The following is a 16,894-nucleotide window of genomic DNA, read 5'->3' as shown; positions in this document are numbered from 1 at the left end:
ATATATATATATATATATATATATATATATACCATTATTGTAAAACAAATTCAATAGACTGTTTTAGAAAACAAGACGAGGGAAAAAAAACAACCGGAATGTGTATAAAAATGTCATGAACATGACAATACTGCCCTCTTCTGGCATATTAATCATAACGTGCCTTTGATTTTTAGAGCTTTAGCAATGTGTAATTCTTTAAGTTTCAAACCATGCATGTAAATAATAACATTTATTCTCTTGAAGGAATGAAATATGCAATTATCTTCATCATTAACAAGTGTTATAATAAATCCAAATCATGTAATAAAATACTGATTATTTAAATTGTCTCTCAGTTAAAAATAATATTCTATATATGAGATGAGGTCTGTGAAGAGGTCTAATTTGCTGGAAAAAACAAAACATTTACAGTCTGAAATATCTTGACAAGTGTTTCCTTTCTTTGTCTGGTTCATTGTCCTACCATATCGTGTCTCTCAGAAGAAATATGACTGTTTATATGCAGAGATATTTACCACATACACAGGGCTGTAGTTGTGTGCGCTGCTCTCTTCTGCTGCTTCACTGAAGTGGTGGGAGCTTCTCCTTCCTGCAAACACACACATTCATAAGAACCAGGAACGACCAAACACATAAATAAGGGAAGTATGAGACTGTAATTACCCTCATTAACAAAGAATTCAGCCAGTAAGGATGACACTCGCTCAGCATTGCTGGAAAAAGGAAAGTTGTAACGAGGGTCCCACTGAAAGCGGCTCACTTCTGGATGCCACTGTACCCCGTAGAAAGGTTTCTTCCTGCCTGCAGGCCAATAACATTTCAATCACACTGTGTATGGGTGCTTGTATATGGTGGTTTTAAATGTGAAAAATGTCTGGTTTTGTTATCTTCCATGGTAGAAACAAACTCAAGGCCATTTTGTGCTATGTTCGTGGACAGCACTGAAAAGGAGCCACTTAATTTCTCATTCCCCATGAATGCCTGAAAAAGAGGAAGCGTTCTCAGGCCTTAATCAGGTTAGGTGTCTCATTGAATTAAACACGGAAGAAAACAAGGCTGTGAGGGATGGTGTCTTTACAATGGCACACACTGTATATATTTTTATATATTTTCAAAACTCACATTTTCTAATCTGTTTTATGTTTTTGTAAAACAACAGTACAATCAACTCAAAGCTCCGTACTTGTATCCTTCACAGCCTTGTTTTTATTCCTGTCAACAATTAATTATGGCATTACCCTGACTGAGGTCTATGGCTCTTTGTTTGTTATTCTGATAAGAATGATTTAAGTGCATATAACTCATTTATAATAGATGTACCTCTTTAGTCACTCCATAATGGTGGAAATTTGCAGTAAGTGGTTCCTGGGACAGCACTTTACGAACGTCAGATGGGAAGTTGGTAAACATACGACTGGATGAAGCCTCTGTTAATGGATACAAATTTGCAAATGGACATCATTAATATTAATATGTATGTCTATATATATATATATATATACACTAGTCAACATTTTAAGTGGATCAAAACCTTTCATCAAAGTTGTCCTTAAACATAAAACCAAAATGCATTCTTGTCTTAGGACAACTTTGATGAACTTTTTTGATCCACTTCAAATGTTGACTACTGTATACTGTATGTATGTGTATATATATATATATATATATATACACACAGTACAGGTCAAACATTTGGAAACATTACTATTTTTAATGTTTTTGAAAGAAGTTTCTTCTGCATCATCAAGCCTGCATTTATTTGATCAAAAATACAGAAAAAATGTAATATTGTGATATATATATATACAATTTAAAATCACATTGTTTTATAAATTTATTATCATTTTAAATTTTTGATCATTTATTTCTGTGATGCAAAGCTGCATTTTTAGGACTCATTATCACATGATCCTTTAGAAAATCATGTGATAATATGATGATTCATTATCAAAGTTGGAAAAATTTAGTATACTGCTGCTGTAATATTTTTTGAACATGTGATCACTTTTCCTTTAGAAATTAAGATATTTTGATGAATAAAAATGTAAAAAAAAAAAAAAAAAAAAGAAAAGAAAAAAAAAAAACACACTTTGATGAAGCTATGTTTTTTTAAAATATAAATATTTTTGTAATAACAATATACACTACTGGTCAGTAATTTGGGGTCAGTAATTTTTTTCTTCTTTCTTTTTTTTTAAATAAAATCAATACTTTTATTCAGCAAGGATGTGTTAAATTGATAAAAAGTGATAGTAAAGAAAATATATTATTAGAATATATATTATTAGAATTTTTTATTTTTTTTTGAATAAATGCAGTTCTTTTTAACCTTTTATTCATCAAATATATTAGACAGCAGAACTGTTTCCAACACTCATAATAAATCAGAATATTAGAATGATTTCTAAATGATCATGTGATAGACTGGATGTTACATGTGACACTGAAGGCTGGAGCAATTATGCTGAAAATTCAGCTTTGCATCACAGGAATAAATTTTTTTTTAAGTATATTCAAATAGAAAACTTTTTTTTAAAGTTGTAATAATATTTCACAATATTACTGTTTCTGTATTTTGATCAAATAAATGCAGGCTTGATGAGCAGAAGAAACTTCTTTCAAAAACATTAAAAATAGTAATGTTTCCAAACTTTTGACCTGTACTGTATATATACAGTATATATACAGTATATATATATAAAATTAGTCATTACTATCACTCTTTACTATAATATATATTTAGTCTTTACTATCACTTTTTATCAATTTAACACATCCTTGAAGAATAAAAGTACTGATTTATTCAGAAAATGTAAGAAAAAAATTACTGAACCCAAGTGTATATTTTTCTTAGCATGCAGAACATTTTAATAATGCACCTTTAATAATCAACTTTTTATAGAATCTAAAGATTCCATGGATGTTAAAGGTTCTTTATGGAACTACTGATCCCAATAATAATAAAAAAAAAATGAAAGACTGTATCATTCACCAAAAAAGTACAAAACTGGACCAAGATCTTGATCTTGACTGCATACATTAAGACTACAGTATATATTTGGACTAAGTACCTGAGGTTGAGTGGATAAGTCACATTCTCTGCAGTTGTCTTACTCCACAGGTTTTCTCCAGCCACCAGCACCGTGAGCATCTGAAATCCCAGGCCTGTTCCCCAGATGGGAAAGTAATCACCCTCATCATTCGCCTGAGACGGCACAAAAACAACTCTTGATGAGACTGTCAGTAACGTCTTGCAGTGTCTTTCAGTTTATTTCCTTTCAGGCCTGTACCTTGCAGCATGTCACACATGCTACGAAAAAAAAAAAAAAAAAAAACAGTCTTTGCAATGATTTGCAATGTGTGTGAGCTTGTCTACAAACCTGTTGTCAATCCAAGAGAGCATTCAATGATGTTTTTAGTCCAAATTAATTTCATAACATCAGTCGAGTGTTTGAAATAACTTCCTTTTGTAACCTGACATGGTTTCATATCAGAGAATCAGGTAGAAATCATGCTATTTTATAGTAGATGCATTAGATATACTTTATTCTAATAAGCATGCCTGAGATTATTATTTTGTTTAATGTTTTTATATAGTAATAATATTAGAACATTAATGTTCTGTAAATTCCAGCGGTGTGAGCGAAGTAACAGATTCTCAGAGCCTCCGATGAGAAGAAGACTGAATGTGAGACAGGATGCAAAAATTATTTATGCATTAATTTTTTATGGAATATTATCATATTCATGTAAATCACAGCTTTTGTTTACTTTCTGTAAGCTACATTCAAACATGTACATGGGGTGTAAAATCAAGTTTGCACAGATCAGCAAGAACTGATAAAAATCTAGGTTACATCATGTGTTCAATAGATAATGCCCAACAACATGTTCTAACGGCTTAAAAAATGAAAAGATAATGATCATGTATAAATACATCAGATAAGGTCATCATAACAATGAAGAAGTCTGGGTGTGATGGACTTGTTCATGTAATGACAACACCTCATAACGTATCAGATAAGGTCATCATAACAATGAAGAAGTCTGGGTGTGATGGACTTGTTCATGTAATGACAACACCTCATAATCTATAAAGTCTGTTAGTTTGAGATGTGAGAAAGATGGAAAACACCCATTTATTGACCTGAAGATTTTTTCATGCTCTGCAAAACTCTTTTTCAGGTTTGATATATATACAAAAATATCTTAATCACTATAATTGTACGGTTGTTATTATTGATATGACTCTACTGCGGAGTCTCCAGGCCAGGACCAGCAGACTGAAGGACAGCTTCATCCATCAGGCTGTCAGGAAGCTGAACTCGCTCCCGAAATTGCCCCCCCATCCCTCTTCTGCCCCAGGCACCACTGAACTATGACCCCCCCCCCCCCCCCCCCCCCCCGGTCCTCCCACTAACATACGATGACATGTACCAGTCACTTTGTGCAGCATTGGTCTGCTCACTACCTCATTCACCATGGAACTGACGTCATTCTACCTCCTCATCAGTCAGTTTAAATAAAATAACTGCTCTTGAGCCCTTTTGTCACTTTTAATCAGACTGAATAAGGTTTTTTTTTGCACTAAAAATCATTTTATCTGCACTGTTTGTTCACTGGTTTGCACTCTATCTGCCATGTGCTGCTTTATTTAACTTTATTTTTATTTTTTATTATGTCTTTTTTACATTTCCTTATTGTATAGTTATATCTTATATTTTATATTTGATCTAGATTTTTTAGGCTCTACTGTTAGTGTTATCTGTATGCACCGGGGGTCTGAGAGTAACGCAATTTCAATTCTCTGTATGTATGTACTGTACATGTGGAAGAACTGACAATAAAGCAGACTTGACTTGACTTTGCAAAAATATATGACGTTGAAGGTCAGTCATATGCCGGCTGGGCTTATTTTTTATTTGAATGAAATAAAAATGCATTATAGTTTAAATTTATAAATGCAATTAGTTAAACTAGTTAAGAGTGCTTGTAAGTTCAACCATTTGCATTTGATATAAATTTAACTAAGCATGTGCATTTCAGATTGCATCTTTCCCTACTGACCTTGTCTCTGTCTTCATGTATGTCTGTGTATTTGGGGCTGAATCTGAATGTAGGGCAGAGAAAAAAAAGAGTCACTGCAGTAGCTATAACAGGACACCAGCACTAAAGCACTGGCAGGGATCCCTGCTCGAGCCATAAAATAAAACAATGAGCAGACAATTTATATGTCTCTTCTTGAGTTTACTAGTTATTTACTGTACAGTCCCTCTGAAACAGAAGTCATATTTAACAAAATAAAAAGTATAAAAATATATTTGACTTGAACAAAGGCAGTTAATTTAAATGTTAGCACATGAGGAATAGGCTATATTTTTAGTTTATTTGACAAGGATTTTTCCAGGATGCCTGAACGGCTGCGATGTTGCTTTGGAAGTGATAGCAGTTAAACACGTAGAGGAAAGGATTGAGGCAGGCATTGACAGAAGTAAATGTTATCAACAAGTCCCAGCTGGCATTACACACATTTTTAGTGCCTGTAAATCTGCCGCCGCAGCCATCAGTGCCGAGCTATTAAACAGGTGCAGCAGCATTCAGAATGAGGAGGACACAACACTACTGTGACCAGCAGCGTCCACCTCAAAAAGCTATTCCAAAAAAAACACAGAACATGAATACAAATATCAACTAGCTCTGCTTCAGAAAAACAATGTTTTTGTCCAAAATGCTATTGCAATAATCATCACTCATAACAAAGAGACGGGTTTAAAAGCTGATTAAGTTAACAGAGAGATCAAGTGGAAAATCCATAGAGGACATTACAAGGTCGGTCAATCAATCAATCAATGAAACAAAACAGATTTTATTAATTTTAGTTGAATTATCACTCAGTAGGTTAGCTTTGTATTATTAGTCTTTGGAAGGCTTTTGTCTTTCAAGCACATTAAAATTCATGTTTTTCCTTATTTTCATGTAATTCAGGCATGCCATCTTATCAGCATTTCATGTTGCATGTTTACAATGAATGGAATATATTTTCTTACTCTTTGTATTTTTATATCAATATGGTATTAGATTATCCTATTCAGATCAATGTGATAAACAATTTAGGTCGCAAGTAATCTAAAAGTATGCAAAAAGTAGTCTGATTATATTATCTGAAATATGTAATGGATTACGTTACTAACTACAATTTTTGTCATGTAATCGGCGATCAGTAATGGACTACAATTTATATAAAAATATCTATTCATCAGAAAATAGATATTTTGATGAATTGTACAGTACTATTGATTACATTTAACACTGCATTAATAAATTATTAAATGATGGGGCATGATGATGGAAAAAAATATGAGATGGGTATTCTCACAAATGTTTTGGGTTTCCAAGTTTTGAGAGCAAATGCAAAGTTTTTTTTTTTGTTTTTTTTTTTTCAGGGAAACACAAAACATTAGCGAGAGAATGCAAATTCAAATATGTTTTTTGTCCCTTTTGCCGCTCCATAATATCCAAAAAGCATTGACTGAATATTACTTGGAGGAACCGTGTCCTAAAATGTAATAAAATATAATTATGCTGAGGTTTTTGTGATTACAAAAACATGCTTTAACTAAACTCTATATAAAATCATGAAGTTGAACACATCTGCAAGATGCCTGTCAGCACACTTCCAGCACTAGGAGGCCGATTCAAGGGTTTTAAAAAAACAAACAAACAAACACATTTATGTCACTTTTTATTAACCTTATGTTTAACTCAAACCCAGATTTTCAAAAATGTATTATTTATTGTAACCCACAATATTTACATGTGTAATACTGTCATCTTGAAAAGATGCATAAATTCTTCAAATAAATTTCCATATATTTCTGCATACGTATAAATAAATTTCAGTTCTCCATCTGTGACAGTACATGGGAACATTTCCTCACAAATTAATGTACAGCATTCAAGTGAATTATTGGCGATTCTAGCAGCCGCTCCTCAAGCTCTGTTTTCCAGAAGAGACTGGAAGTCAGGTGAACAAACCAGCTTGTGTTTAACGTGTCCCAGCACAGACATGTCTCCCCTCCTGCCCTCTGTAGATATCGAGACCAGTTCCTACAAAAACACAGAAAGATTCACAGAAAAAGATCATAATATCAGCAAAGAAGAGCAAATAATAAGACATATAAAGTATTAAGACAGGTAGTGTATAGATTGCATGTAAAGATTCAAACCAAAAGTCCCATGATGAGTCATACTTTTCTTGGTCATGTGCTTATAAAGCATTTGTCATTAGATTAGATTCATTAGATTGTTTGGCCTTTAGATCTTCACATGCTGTTATAACATCTTCATCCAGCAGTTGGCAGTGATTCCCCACCAAACAACAGATTAAAGGAATTCACTTGCTCATCAATGGATGCTCTGCAGTGAATGGGTGCCGTCTGAATGAGAGACCAAACAGCTGATAAAAACATCACAGTAATCTACAAGTACATTTTCTCTTGTGATCAGGGATAGATCTGTGCTTTTTGGACTCTCATTCTGATGGCACCCATTCACTGCAGAGGATCCATTGGTGAGCAAGTGATGCAATGCTAAATATCTCAAAATCTGCTCTGATCTGCATCTTGGATGGCCTGAGGGTGACATACTGTACTGATGAGTGGAACTGACCTGCAGGAAGGCGCAGGGGGTTCCCAGGGCCACATCCAGGGTGACGTTACCCAGAATAAGCTGCACTTTGCCTGACTTCCTCACAAGCATCTTTCCCACCAAACCCTCCTGTAGATCTTTAAGACAACAGGTGTTCTCTTCTTGAGATTCATCCTGACACACAAACACACACAGGAAAATACAAAAATAAAAACGCATGAGTATAGGCAAAAACTGACATGAATCTGTGGCCTAAACCTAGCCAGTGCCAACCTGAGTCTCGGTCTTCTGCACCATGGTCTGTCCGTCGCTCGACTGCACCTCTGTTTTGGTGGGCCGGACGTCACTGGTGGGCGGCTGGCCTGGCAGACAGTCAGGAAGCTGCATGAAGAGAAGCTCCTCCTCTTTGCAGTGATTCCACACCTCCAGTAAGTCAGGCAGCAAATCAGGTTTGGGCAAGGGTGGCGGTCTGAACATAGGCTCCGCCTTCTTCGGTTCAGGAATATCCAAAGGCTCCTGCTTGACTGAAGAGAGACGGGGTGGGACCGACGATAAGACAAGGCTATGGTCACATTATCGAATGTTCTATGAAATTTTGTGGGCAAAAAACGAATAATGCTGTATTAGATCTTGATTTTGCCTGTGAAATTTCACAGATCAACTTTAAACGCGACCACACTATAAGATGTTTGCTAGTTTGTGCCGTGATGAAGTTTCTCCTACTCTTCACTTCAGCTCCAGTGCTGTCTGTGCTCATCGGTTCAGGATCTGAGGAGGTCTTTTCTGATTTGAGAGTCTCCTCACTAAACTCCTCTTTGAAGACCCATCCAGACACAGCCAGTGGCAGCTGCACAGGACAGCTTCCTCTTTCTCCTCTCAGGTGAGGGTCATCCAGAAACTACACACACAGAACCAAAGGCTTGTGGGCGGCTTATTTTTCTCAGTTAAGCAATGGGCAGTATTTGTATTTGAGAGAATCACATAAAAACATAGCCCAGGACATTTGAATTCACTCCAAAACCAAAATGCAAAAAATAACAACATTTTCTTGCAACATTTTGCAAGAAAATTAAGCCTCTCTCTAAAGGGATACTCCATCCCAAAATGAAAATTTTGTCATTAATCACTTACCCCCATGTCGTTTCAAACCCGTAAATCTCCGTTCGTCTTCAGAACACAATTTAAGATATTCTGGATGAAAACCGGGAGGCTTGTGACTGTCCCATAGACTGCCAAATACATAACAGGGTCAAGGTCCATAAAAGGTATGAAAGTCATCGTCAGAATACTAGAAAATAAAACAAAAATAATGACTTTATTCAACAATTCCTTTGTCAACAGTCTTCTCTGTGTCTCTTCATATTACTGTAAGCTGTGTATGCTCTTCTGTGTCAAACAGCACTGTTTCTACATGTATTTAGCTTTGATTTGAAAGAAAACAGCGCATCCTTGTGGCGTGGATGATACAGAAGAGCATACACAGCATACAGTGATATGGAGAGACAGAGGAGACCGTTGACAAAGGAATTATTGAATAAAGTTGTTAATTTTGTTTTCTTCACTTCATATAACCCAGATTGCACGTCTGATGGCAGATGGAGTATTCTGACGACGACTTTCATACCTTTTCTGGATCTTGACACTGTTATTTATTTGGCAGTCTATGGGACAGTCACAAGCCTCCCGGTTTTCATCCAAAATATCTTAAATTGTGTTCCTAAGACGAACGAAGCATTTACGGGTTTGGAACGACATGGGGGTAAGTGATTAATGACAAAATTTTCATTTTGGGGTGGAGTATCCCTTTAAGATGGGTTTTTATGACTTTCTCACATTCTACCTCATTATTGTCATTAATGTAAAGCATCTGGATATTTTGCTTTTGCTTTTTGTTTTTAAAACTCTATCAACTATCATTGTAGTATTTCTGGTACTTTTTTTCACTAGTGATTTAATTTTTTTTTTTTTTTTTTTACTGAAATCACCCATAAAAAAAAGTACCAGAAATATTACAATGATAGTATATTATCATGTATATCATGATATATGATAATATCATCATTTTCATTGTAATTAAGTAATGTGAATGAGATTTTTTGCATTGCAGTAATAAATTCAAGTTAAAAATATGACTTAATATTATAACATATAACGTCTCAATGCAAAAGATGTTATTGGAACTAAAGTAAGATTTATTTTCTTAATGTAAAATAGAATTTGTAATTTCTCCCTTTTGATTTTGGGGTGAAATATGACTAGGTAAATGTTCTGCACATGTCTGAGGTAATGAGTTTTGATGTTGTTTGTTTTTTGAAAACATACATCGTCCTTCTCAAGTTTGCGCAGGATTTCTTTAGTCTCCTCTTCGGTCTCTCTCTCCTTTTTGATGTTGATGATGGGTGAAGGGCCACTGTTTGCTGTTTCTTTAGTATCCTCATATACACCTGATCAAATAAAACAAACGAAGACAGCGCTGATACGAAAGATAAGTCACAACAGAAAATGCAAATCATATTTAAAGTTAAACAATCTTTCTTAAAAAAGAAAAAAGGAGAAAAAAGTTGACAACACCCCAGATATATACAGATACATTAAAATTAACTAAAATAATATTAACTTTCTGATACTGACTGACCAATATGGCACCCAACCCAAAAGTTAATATTTGGCTTAACATGAACTGATTATTGTATTAGCATTTAAAATCATTTTATAGAGACTGCACTCACAAAGAGACATTTCGAGTCCAATTAAATATCTGATTATGGATTTCCATAATTTTTAAAGATTTTATACACTTTCATGACTTACAAGCACAATTATAAAATTCCCTGATAATTTAATTGTTTTCCATAAACATCTAAACCCATTGTAAATACAGACTACATTTCAAATGTTTGCGGTCAGTAAGATTTGTATCTCTTTATTTTAAGGAAAAAAAAACTTTTCAAAAAGTAACAGTAAGGACATAATGTTCCAAAAAAATGTATGTTTGTTTCAAATAAATGCTGGTCTTTCGGAAATTTCTATTCATCAAAGAATCTTGAAAAGAATGTATCACTGTTTCCACAAAAAGCTGTTCTCAACTTTGATTGAGTAGCAAATCCTCATATTAAATGATTTCTGAAGGATCATGTGACACTGAAGACTGGAGTAAAATTATTATTAATCATTAGGTTCATATTTCTGTCGCTGCTGGAGAATAAAAGCAATAAGCTGTGTGTTTTTACTATGTTTAAAGATGTTGTTAGGATTAGGCACAACACAAAGCATTACTGCTTGAATGTCATTTAGTGTCGCTCTGGCTCAAATCTCAGTCCTTGGCCAGACGATTTCTCAAATCCTCCTCTAAAGACCTGCTTTACCTCTCCTCTTGGCCATCATCTCTGAAGGGCCCTGCTCAAAGATAGAATGTGATTGGATGACCTCAGGGCGACCTCTGCCCCTCCCTCGGCCCCCCCGCTGCCGACCTCGATCCACATCCTTCTTATCCCGTCTCATTCCTTCATCAGCCTTTAATCTGCGGCAAAGTCAAACAAATAACTGCATCATCACTTCGTCAATGCCTTCATTACATCAACAATGAATTATTGATGGTATATTGATAAATGAATGGACATCAGTTCTAAAAGAGTCTCACTTACTCCTCTTTTGATTTTCGACCAATAATATTGGGCGTGAAGGTTTTCTGCAGGACAGATGATAAAAAGACAGTTTAAAATGCATGAAATGTCTTGTATGGCTATAATGTTCAGCTATGTATGCTCACCTTTTTGACTCCTCCTAACGTGAGGTCTCTGGAGCGCATTGTGGGGAGGCGTCCCGGAGAGATTGAAGCAGGCAGACGACGGCCCATCGGCAGCCCTCTGGCTCCCCCTACAAGCGGCGTCCGTGGAGGACCACTGGGGTCACCAGAGCTCTCCATCCTCACTGACAAAACAAAACACAAATATACTTTATCATAAATAAATAAATAAATGCATATATATATACAGTACAGACCAAAAGTTTGGAAACATTACTATTTTTAATGTTTTTGAAAGTTTCTTCTGCTCATCAAGCCTGCATTTATTTGATCAAAAATACAGAAAAAAACAGTAATATTGTGAAATATTATTACAACTTAAAATAATAGTTTTCTATTTGAATATACTTTAAAAAAATAATTTATTCCTGTGATGCAAAGCTGAATTCTCAGCATCATTACTCCAGCCTTCAGTGTCACATGTAACATCCAGTCTATCACATGATCATTTAGAAATCATTCTAATATTCTGATTTATTATGAGTGTTGGAAACAGTTCTGCTGTCTAATATATTTGATGAATAAAAGGTTAAAAAGAACTGCATTTATTAAAAAAAAAAAAAAAATTCTAATAATATATATTCTAATAATAATATTTTCTTTACTATCACTTTTTATCAATTTAACACATCCTTGCTGAATAAAAGTATTGATTTTATTTAAAAAAAAGAAAGAAAAGAAAAAAAATTACAGACCCCAAATTACTGACCAGTAGTGTATATTGTTATTACAAAATATTTATATTTTAAAAACATAGCTTCTTCTTTTTTTCATCAATTACTTTTTATTCATCAAAGTATCCTAAAAAAGTATCACATGTTCTGAAAAAATATTAAGCAGCAGAACTGTTTCCAACTTTGATAAAGAATCATCATATTAGAATGATTTCTAAAGGATCATGTGATAATGATCCTAAAAATTCAGCTTTGCATCACAGAAATAAATGATAATTTAAAGTATAATAAATTTAAAAACACTTATTTTTAATTGTAATAATATATCACAATATTAAAAAAATTCTGTATTTTTGATCAAATAAATGCAGGCTTGATGAGCAGAAGAAACTTCTTTCAAAAACATTAAAAACAGTAATGTTTCCAAACTTTTCTTAAATCTATCAAATTGAGTATATATATATATATATATATATATATATATATATATATATATATATATATATATATATATATAGGTTTTTTAAGAAATAAATGCTTTGATTCAGCAAGAATGTGTTAAACTGATAAAAAAAAGACAATAAAGATTTAATTTGTAAGAAAAGATTACTATTTGAAATAAATGCTGTTCTTTTTAACTTTATATTCATCAAAGAATCCTGAAAAAAAAAAATATCTCAGGTTCCAAAAAAAAAAAAAAGGGCAGCATAACATTTATTATGAATCAGAATATCAGAAAGGTTTCTGAAGGATCATGTGCCACTGAAGACTGGAGTAATGATGCTGAAAATTCAGCTTTGCGTCACAGGAATAAATTATATATTAAAGTATGTATATTTTACAAAAAAAATCTGTATTTTTGGTCAAATAAATGCAGCCTTAATGAACAGAATATACTACTGATCCCCAACTTTTGAACAGCAGTGTGTGTGTGTGTGTGTTTTCCACATTTTGTTATGCTACAGCCTTACTCCAAAATAAATGCAATCCATTATTATCCCACAAAATTCTACAAACAATAATGTTACCCCATAATGACAAAGCGCTGTGAATACTTTCCAAATGCTCTCTCTACCTCTATAGAACACACACACACACACACACACACAGACAGACACACACACACACACACAGACGCACAGACAGACAGACAGACAGAGACAGACACACACACACACACACACACACACACACACACACACAGAGACGTAACACACATACAAACAAACACACAAAAACACAAAAAAACACAAAAACACTTTTATGAAAACACACACACACACGCACACACACACACACACACACACACACACACATATTATCTAGTGATTGTGTTATGTTGAAATCCTCATAAAATTTCCCATTAGGATACTTTCGGATTGGTTCCAGATTATGATTATGAGAGAAATAATGTACACACTGTAACCACAATCAGATTTTGGACTACGATGACGCCACGCCTCGTTCCTCTGGTCGCTCAGTCACATGTTATTTTAAGAGTAAGCGGTGTTTCCACGCTCCCGAGCACATGGCGAGACAAACACGCAGCCAGACTCACCGAGTGCAGAGATTCCTCCTTACTCCAAAATATTACTAAGTCACTGGCAAAACCGAGAGTTTAATAACTATGATGAAGATATAGTGCAAGTTTGTTTAAGGCGGAGTTTTACGTGCGATAATACTTTGACCCGTGTGACGCACCGATGATGTGATTGGTGAACATCAGCGCTGCACTACTGTGCGCAGATTACTTTTAAAGGCACAGCACGGGATTATGTTCAAATAAACTCCCATTTCAGACAAGCACAAATTTATACTTAAAAAAAAAACAAATAAATAGATAAAAAAATTTACAAATTAAAATAGAAAATAAAATAAAATAAACATGCCATTGAAAATAGTGTTTGTTTGGTTTGTTTGTTTTAACAACCTCACCTTTCTCTTGATGGGAATTTGTTAATCACATATTTCTAAATCGGGCAGCTTTTCAGTTATGAGAATTAAAGCAACAAATAGCTGCATTATAACAAATAAATTAAGCTGTATCCTCAGTATATAATATAATACGGAAAAAATAATAATATTATATGGGGTTCCATTTGTGTCAAAAATAAGTCGACTGCTTTGTACTATACATTTGTCTTTGTCTACATTCATATTAGCCATAACTGTGCATTTAGCATTTATAAATATCCCCATTTTTAAGGACTGCTCTTTTTTCCTTTTTTATACAGAATATATAATCTTGAATGACTATTAAAATACAAAACAGCAATTAGAACGGTTTTGTTCTAAATAATAAATAAATGTTCTAGATAATAAATCTGTATGAAGATTCAACTCTGTGATGTTTTGTTTGATAACTGTTGTGTTATTCTATGTTCAATTTCATTCGGTTTTGCACATGTGCTTGTCAACAGAGAACCATAATGTTTTCCAAACAAAAATGATTTTTGATAAATCAGATAAAATCAGGTTTAGAATAAAATCAAATGATGATGATGAAAACAATGTTGAACATAAACGAAGATATTTTGAGGAATGTGAAAAATTTATCAGTTTGTGATCCCTACTGACTTCAATGGTATTAAAATTTTTCCATACTATGGAAGTCAATGGCTACCGTCAGCTGTTTGGTTACCAACAATCTTCTTTTGTGTTCAGCAGAAGAAAGAAACGCATGCAGGTTTAGAACAACTTGATGATGGAATTTACATTTTTAATAAATTAGTGTATAAATTATTTTCTGCTGCAGAAAACTATATGATATTAGATACAGTAAGCAATGTCAATAATCATTTCAACTGACAAATATTAAAATCTGTACATCTATAAGTAAGGCTCTATTGTTATTTAAATATCTGTTGTCCTTTAATTACTTTCCATCTTGAGATGTAAAGTCATCTTCAAAGCAGTGGAGCGTAGAGAGAGTCCCCATCAATCACAGACAGGCCATTCACAACAATCACCTGACCTTCAGAGAGCTTCAGCGTCTCTTGTTGTTGTGTGGTGTTTATGATCGCGATGTGTTTGCTTTGCAGGGGATGTGCTGCTTGGGACCATATGGTGCAGCATTTGGTTAGTTCCTCTGTAGGTTGAAGCATCAGATTGTGGTGTCCTTGAGCTTTAACATACAGGAGCTGATATCAAGGGAACAGATCCAGCATATACTTGAGTTATTGTGCCGTCAACATGTAACGAATGCAGAGTTTGTCCCTCAGTGTAATGGTGACATACTCATAGTGCGCTTGAGTTCACATGCTCCTTATAAACGCCAATGATTTGACTGAATCCAGCTTCATCTGTGTGTGTGTCTGTGTGTTTTCATGGAAGAGTCTGAGCTCTTTAAATCTCATTCTTAACTTTGGTTATGAAACTTGGATTCTGAGTCTGACAGGAAGCATATTAGATATGGTTTTACACCCCAAAAATAAAAATGGTCACACGGTGAATCCTGTGCTTCAGACCATCTGCAGCTCAAGAGGAGGTGTGAGATACATGAACACACATTCACTCTGACACATCACAACCTTTGTAGGACAATAAAATAATACAAATAAGAACACGTATTATTATGATTATATTATAAAAATGCAAATATATATATATATATATATATATAAAATACAGTACTAAAAAAAAAAATAATAAAAATAATAATAATAATTAATATTAAAACTAACCACATAAATATAAATAAATAAAATAATATAAGAATAATAACAACAATAAAAAAAAATAATAAAAATATAATAATAATAATAGTAGGAAATTTCTCATTTTAATGACAGTAAAAACGGAAAGGTTTTTTTGGGATTAAGTTCATTTTCATGTAATTTGTATTTTATGCTTATTTGCCTTTTTACAATAACATCAAAACACATATACTAATACAAAACATAAATACATAACACAAAAACAACTCAAAATAATAACAAATAAATTCCTTATGGAATAAATTCAATATACATAAAAACCAATTTAAATAAAAAACACGGTAATGTAAATACTGATTAATTAAATATGCTAAAAAGTATATGTAATTTACATATTAACCACGATAATGTAAATACTGATTAATTATATATGCTAAATAATATCATTGCTGTACTACTTTTTTTTCTTTTTTCTTTTCCACTGTGATGTAGTTTTGTTGGCTGTCAGGAATAATTTCAAAGAAAAGGTAAAAGAGGGACCAGAATTATGACTAGTTTGAACATTATTTTAATGAAATCATGTTCACTAGGCTTTACACTGTTTTTCAAAGATTACATATTTTTAATTTAGTAATTTATCTATTTTTTTTTTAATTTCCAAGACAAGAAATGAATACTAACGACAATAGCATGTGTTATTCTTGTCACTTTTTCAACCCTTAGACATAAAAAATAGCTTCAATTCAAAGGCATCAAAACTTTTGACAGCAAAAGACAACAACCAGAACTCCTAAAACTTAGGGCTTCAAATTCAAAATCCCTTTTGTTGAAAATATATCACAAAGTGACAGGATTGCAATCACACTTCTTCTCAGGCAGAGATATTTTATTTTAATCGACACGTGCTGAAGACTGTCATCATCTCTCTCGCTTGTTATGACTGGAGAAAATCTCTTCACTTTTAAAGTTCACTGATGCTGCACTTTCTCATGGCTGTTCATATCCCTCTGGCATACAGCTGTAGAAAACACAAATACACAGAGAGAGAGAGAGAGAGAGAGAGAGAGAGAGTGGAGAGAGAGAGAGAGAGAGAGAGACGGTAAGTGAAA

The 16,894-nt window shown here is 33.6% G+C and overlaps 2 protein-coding genes across 3 annotated transcripts; both read right to left on the bottom strand.

Annotated features, from left to right (window-relative positions):
- Positions 1 to 413: 413 nt before the first annotated feature.
- LOC109091258 (gamma-glutamyl hydrolase-like) lies at positions 414 to 3,484 on the bottom strand. The gene is made up of 8 exons (XM_042761443.1): positions 3,478 to 3,484; positions 3,294 to 3,313; positions 3,075 to 3,208; positions 2,662 to 2,666; positions 1,324 to 1,430; positions 893 to 984; positions 667 to 806; positions 414 to 592 (listed from the first exon to the last, which is right to left on the bottom strand). Exons 1-8 carry the CDS (start codon positions 3,482 to 3,484, stop codon positions 480 to 482), a joined length of 618 nt encoding a protein of 205 aa, XP_042617377.1. The 3' UTR covers positions 414 to 479.
- A 3,244-nt stretch (positions 3,485 to 6,728) lies between these two features.
- On the bottom strand, positions 6,729 to 13,841 carry LOC109091800 (DNA-directed RNA polymerase III subunit RPC4-like). 2 transcript variants are annotated; one of them, XM_042762741.1, is made up of 9 exons: positions 13,688 to 13,841; positions 11,420 to 11,580; positions 11,295 to 11,338; positions 11,016 to 11,170; positions 9,973 to 10,094; positions 8,374 to 8,548; positions 7,924 to 8,174; positions 7,672 to 7,824; positions 6,729 to 7,110 (listed from the first exon to the last, which is right to left on the bottom strand). In XM_042762741.1, the coding sequence occupies exons 2-9, from the start codon at positions 11,573 to 11,575 to the stop codon at positions 6,994 to 6,996; spliced, it is 1,173 nt and encodes a 390-aa protein (XP_042618675.1). In that variant the 5' UTR covers positions 11,576 to 11,580; positions 13,688 to 13,841; the 3' UTR covers positions 6,729 to 6,993. The 2 variants fall into 2 exon arrangements, with proteins under 2 accessions (XP_042618675.1, XP_042618674.1); XM_042762740.1 differs by lacking the exon at positions 13,688 to 13,841 and adding an exon at positions 13,550 to 13,660.
- Between the last annotated feature and the right edge of the window lie 3,053 nt (positions 13,842 to 16,894).

The sequence above is a fragment of the Cyprinus carpio genome, chromosome A8, assembly GCF_018340385.1.
Source record: "Cyprinus carpio isolate SPL01 chromosome A8, ASM1834038v1, whole genome shotgun sequence".
NCBI lineage: Eukaryota > Metazoa > Chordata > Actinopteri > Cypriniformes > Cyprinidae > Cyprinus > Cyprinus carpio.
This window is presented reverse-complemented; position numbering and strand designations above follow the sequence as displayed.

Coding starts and splice junctions, on each gene's coding strand:
- LOC109091800 (XM_042762740.1), bottom strand. Junction 11,339..11,419: donor CGTTAGGAGGAGTCAAAAAG/GTGAGCATACAT, acceptor TCTGTCCTGCAG/AAAACCTTCACGCCCAATAT. Junction 8,549..9,972: donor GCAAACTTGAGAAGGACGAT/GTATGTTTTCAA, acceptor CTGTGTGTGTAG/TTTCTGGATGACCCTCACCT.
- LOC109091258 (XM_042761443.1), bottom strand. Junction 985..1,323: donor ATTATGGAGTGACTAAAGAG/GTACATCTATTA, acceptor CCTCTTTTTCAG/GCATTCATGGGGAATGAGAA. Junction 593..666: donor TGAATTCTTTGTTAATGAGG/GTAATTACAGTC, acceptor GTGTGTTTGCAG/GAAGGAGAAGCTCCCACCAC.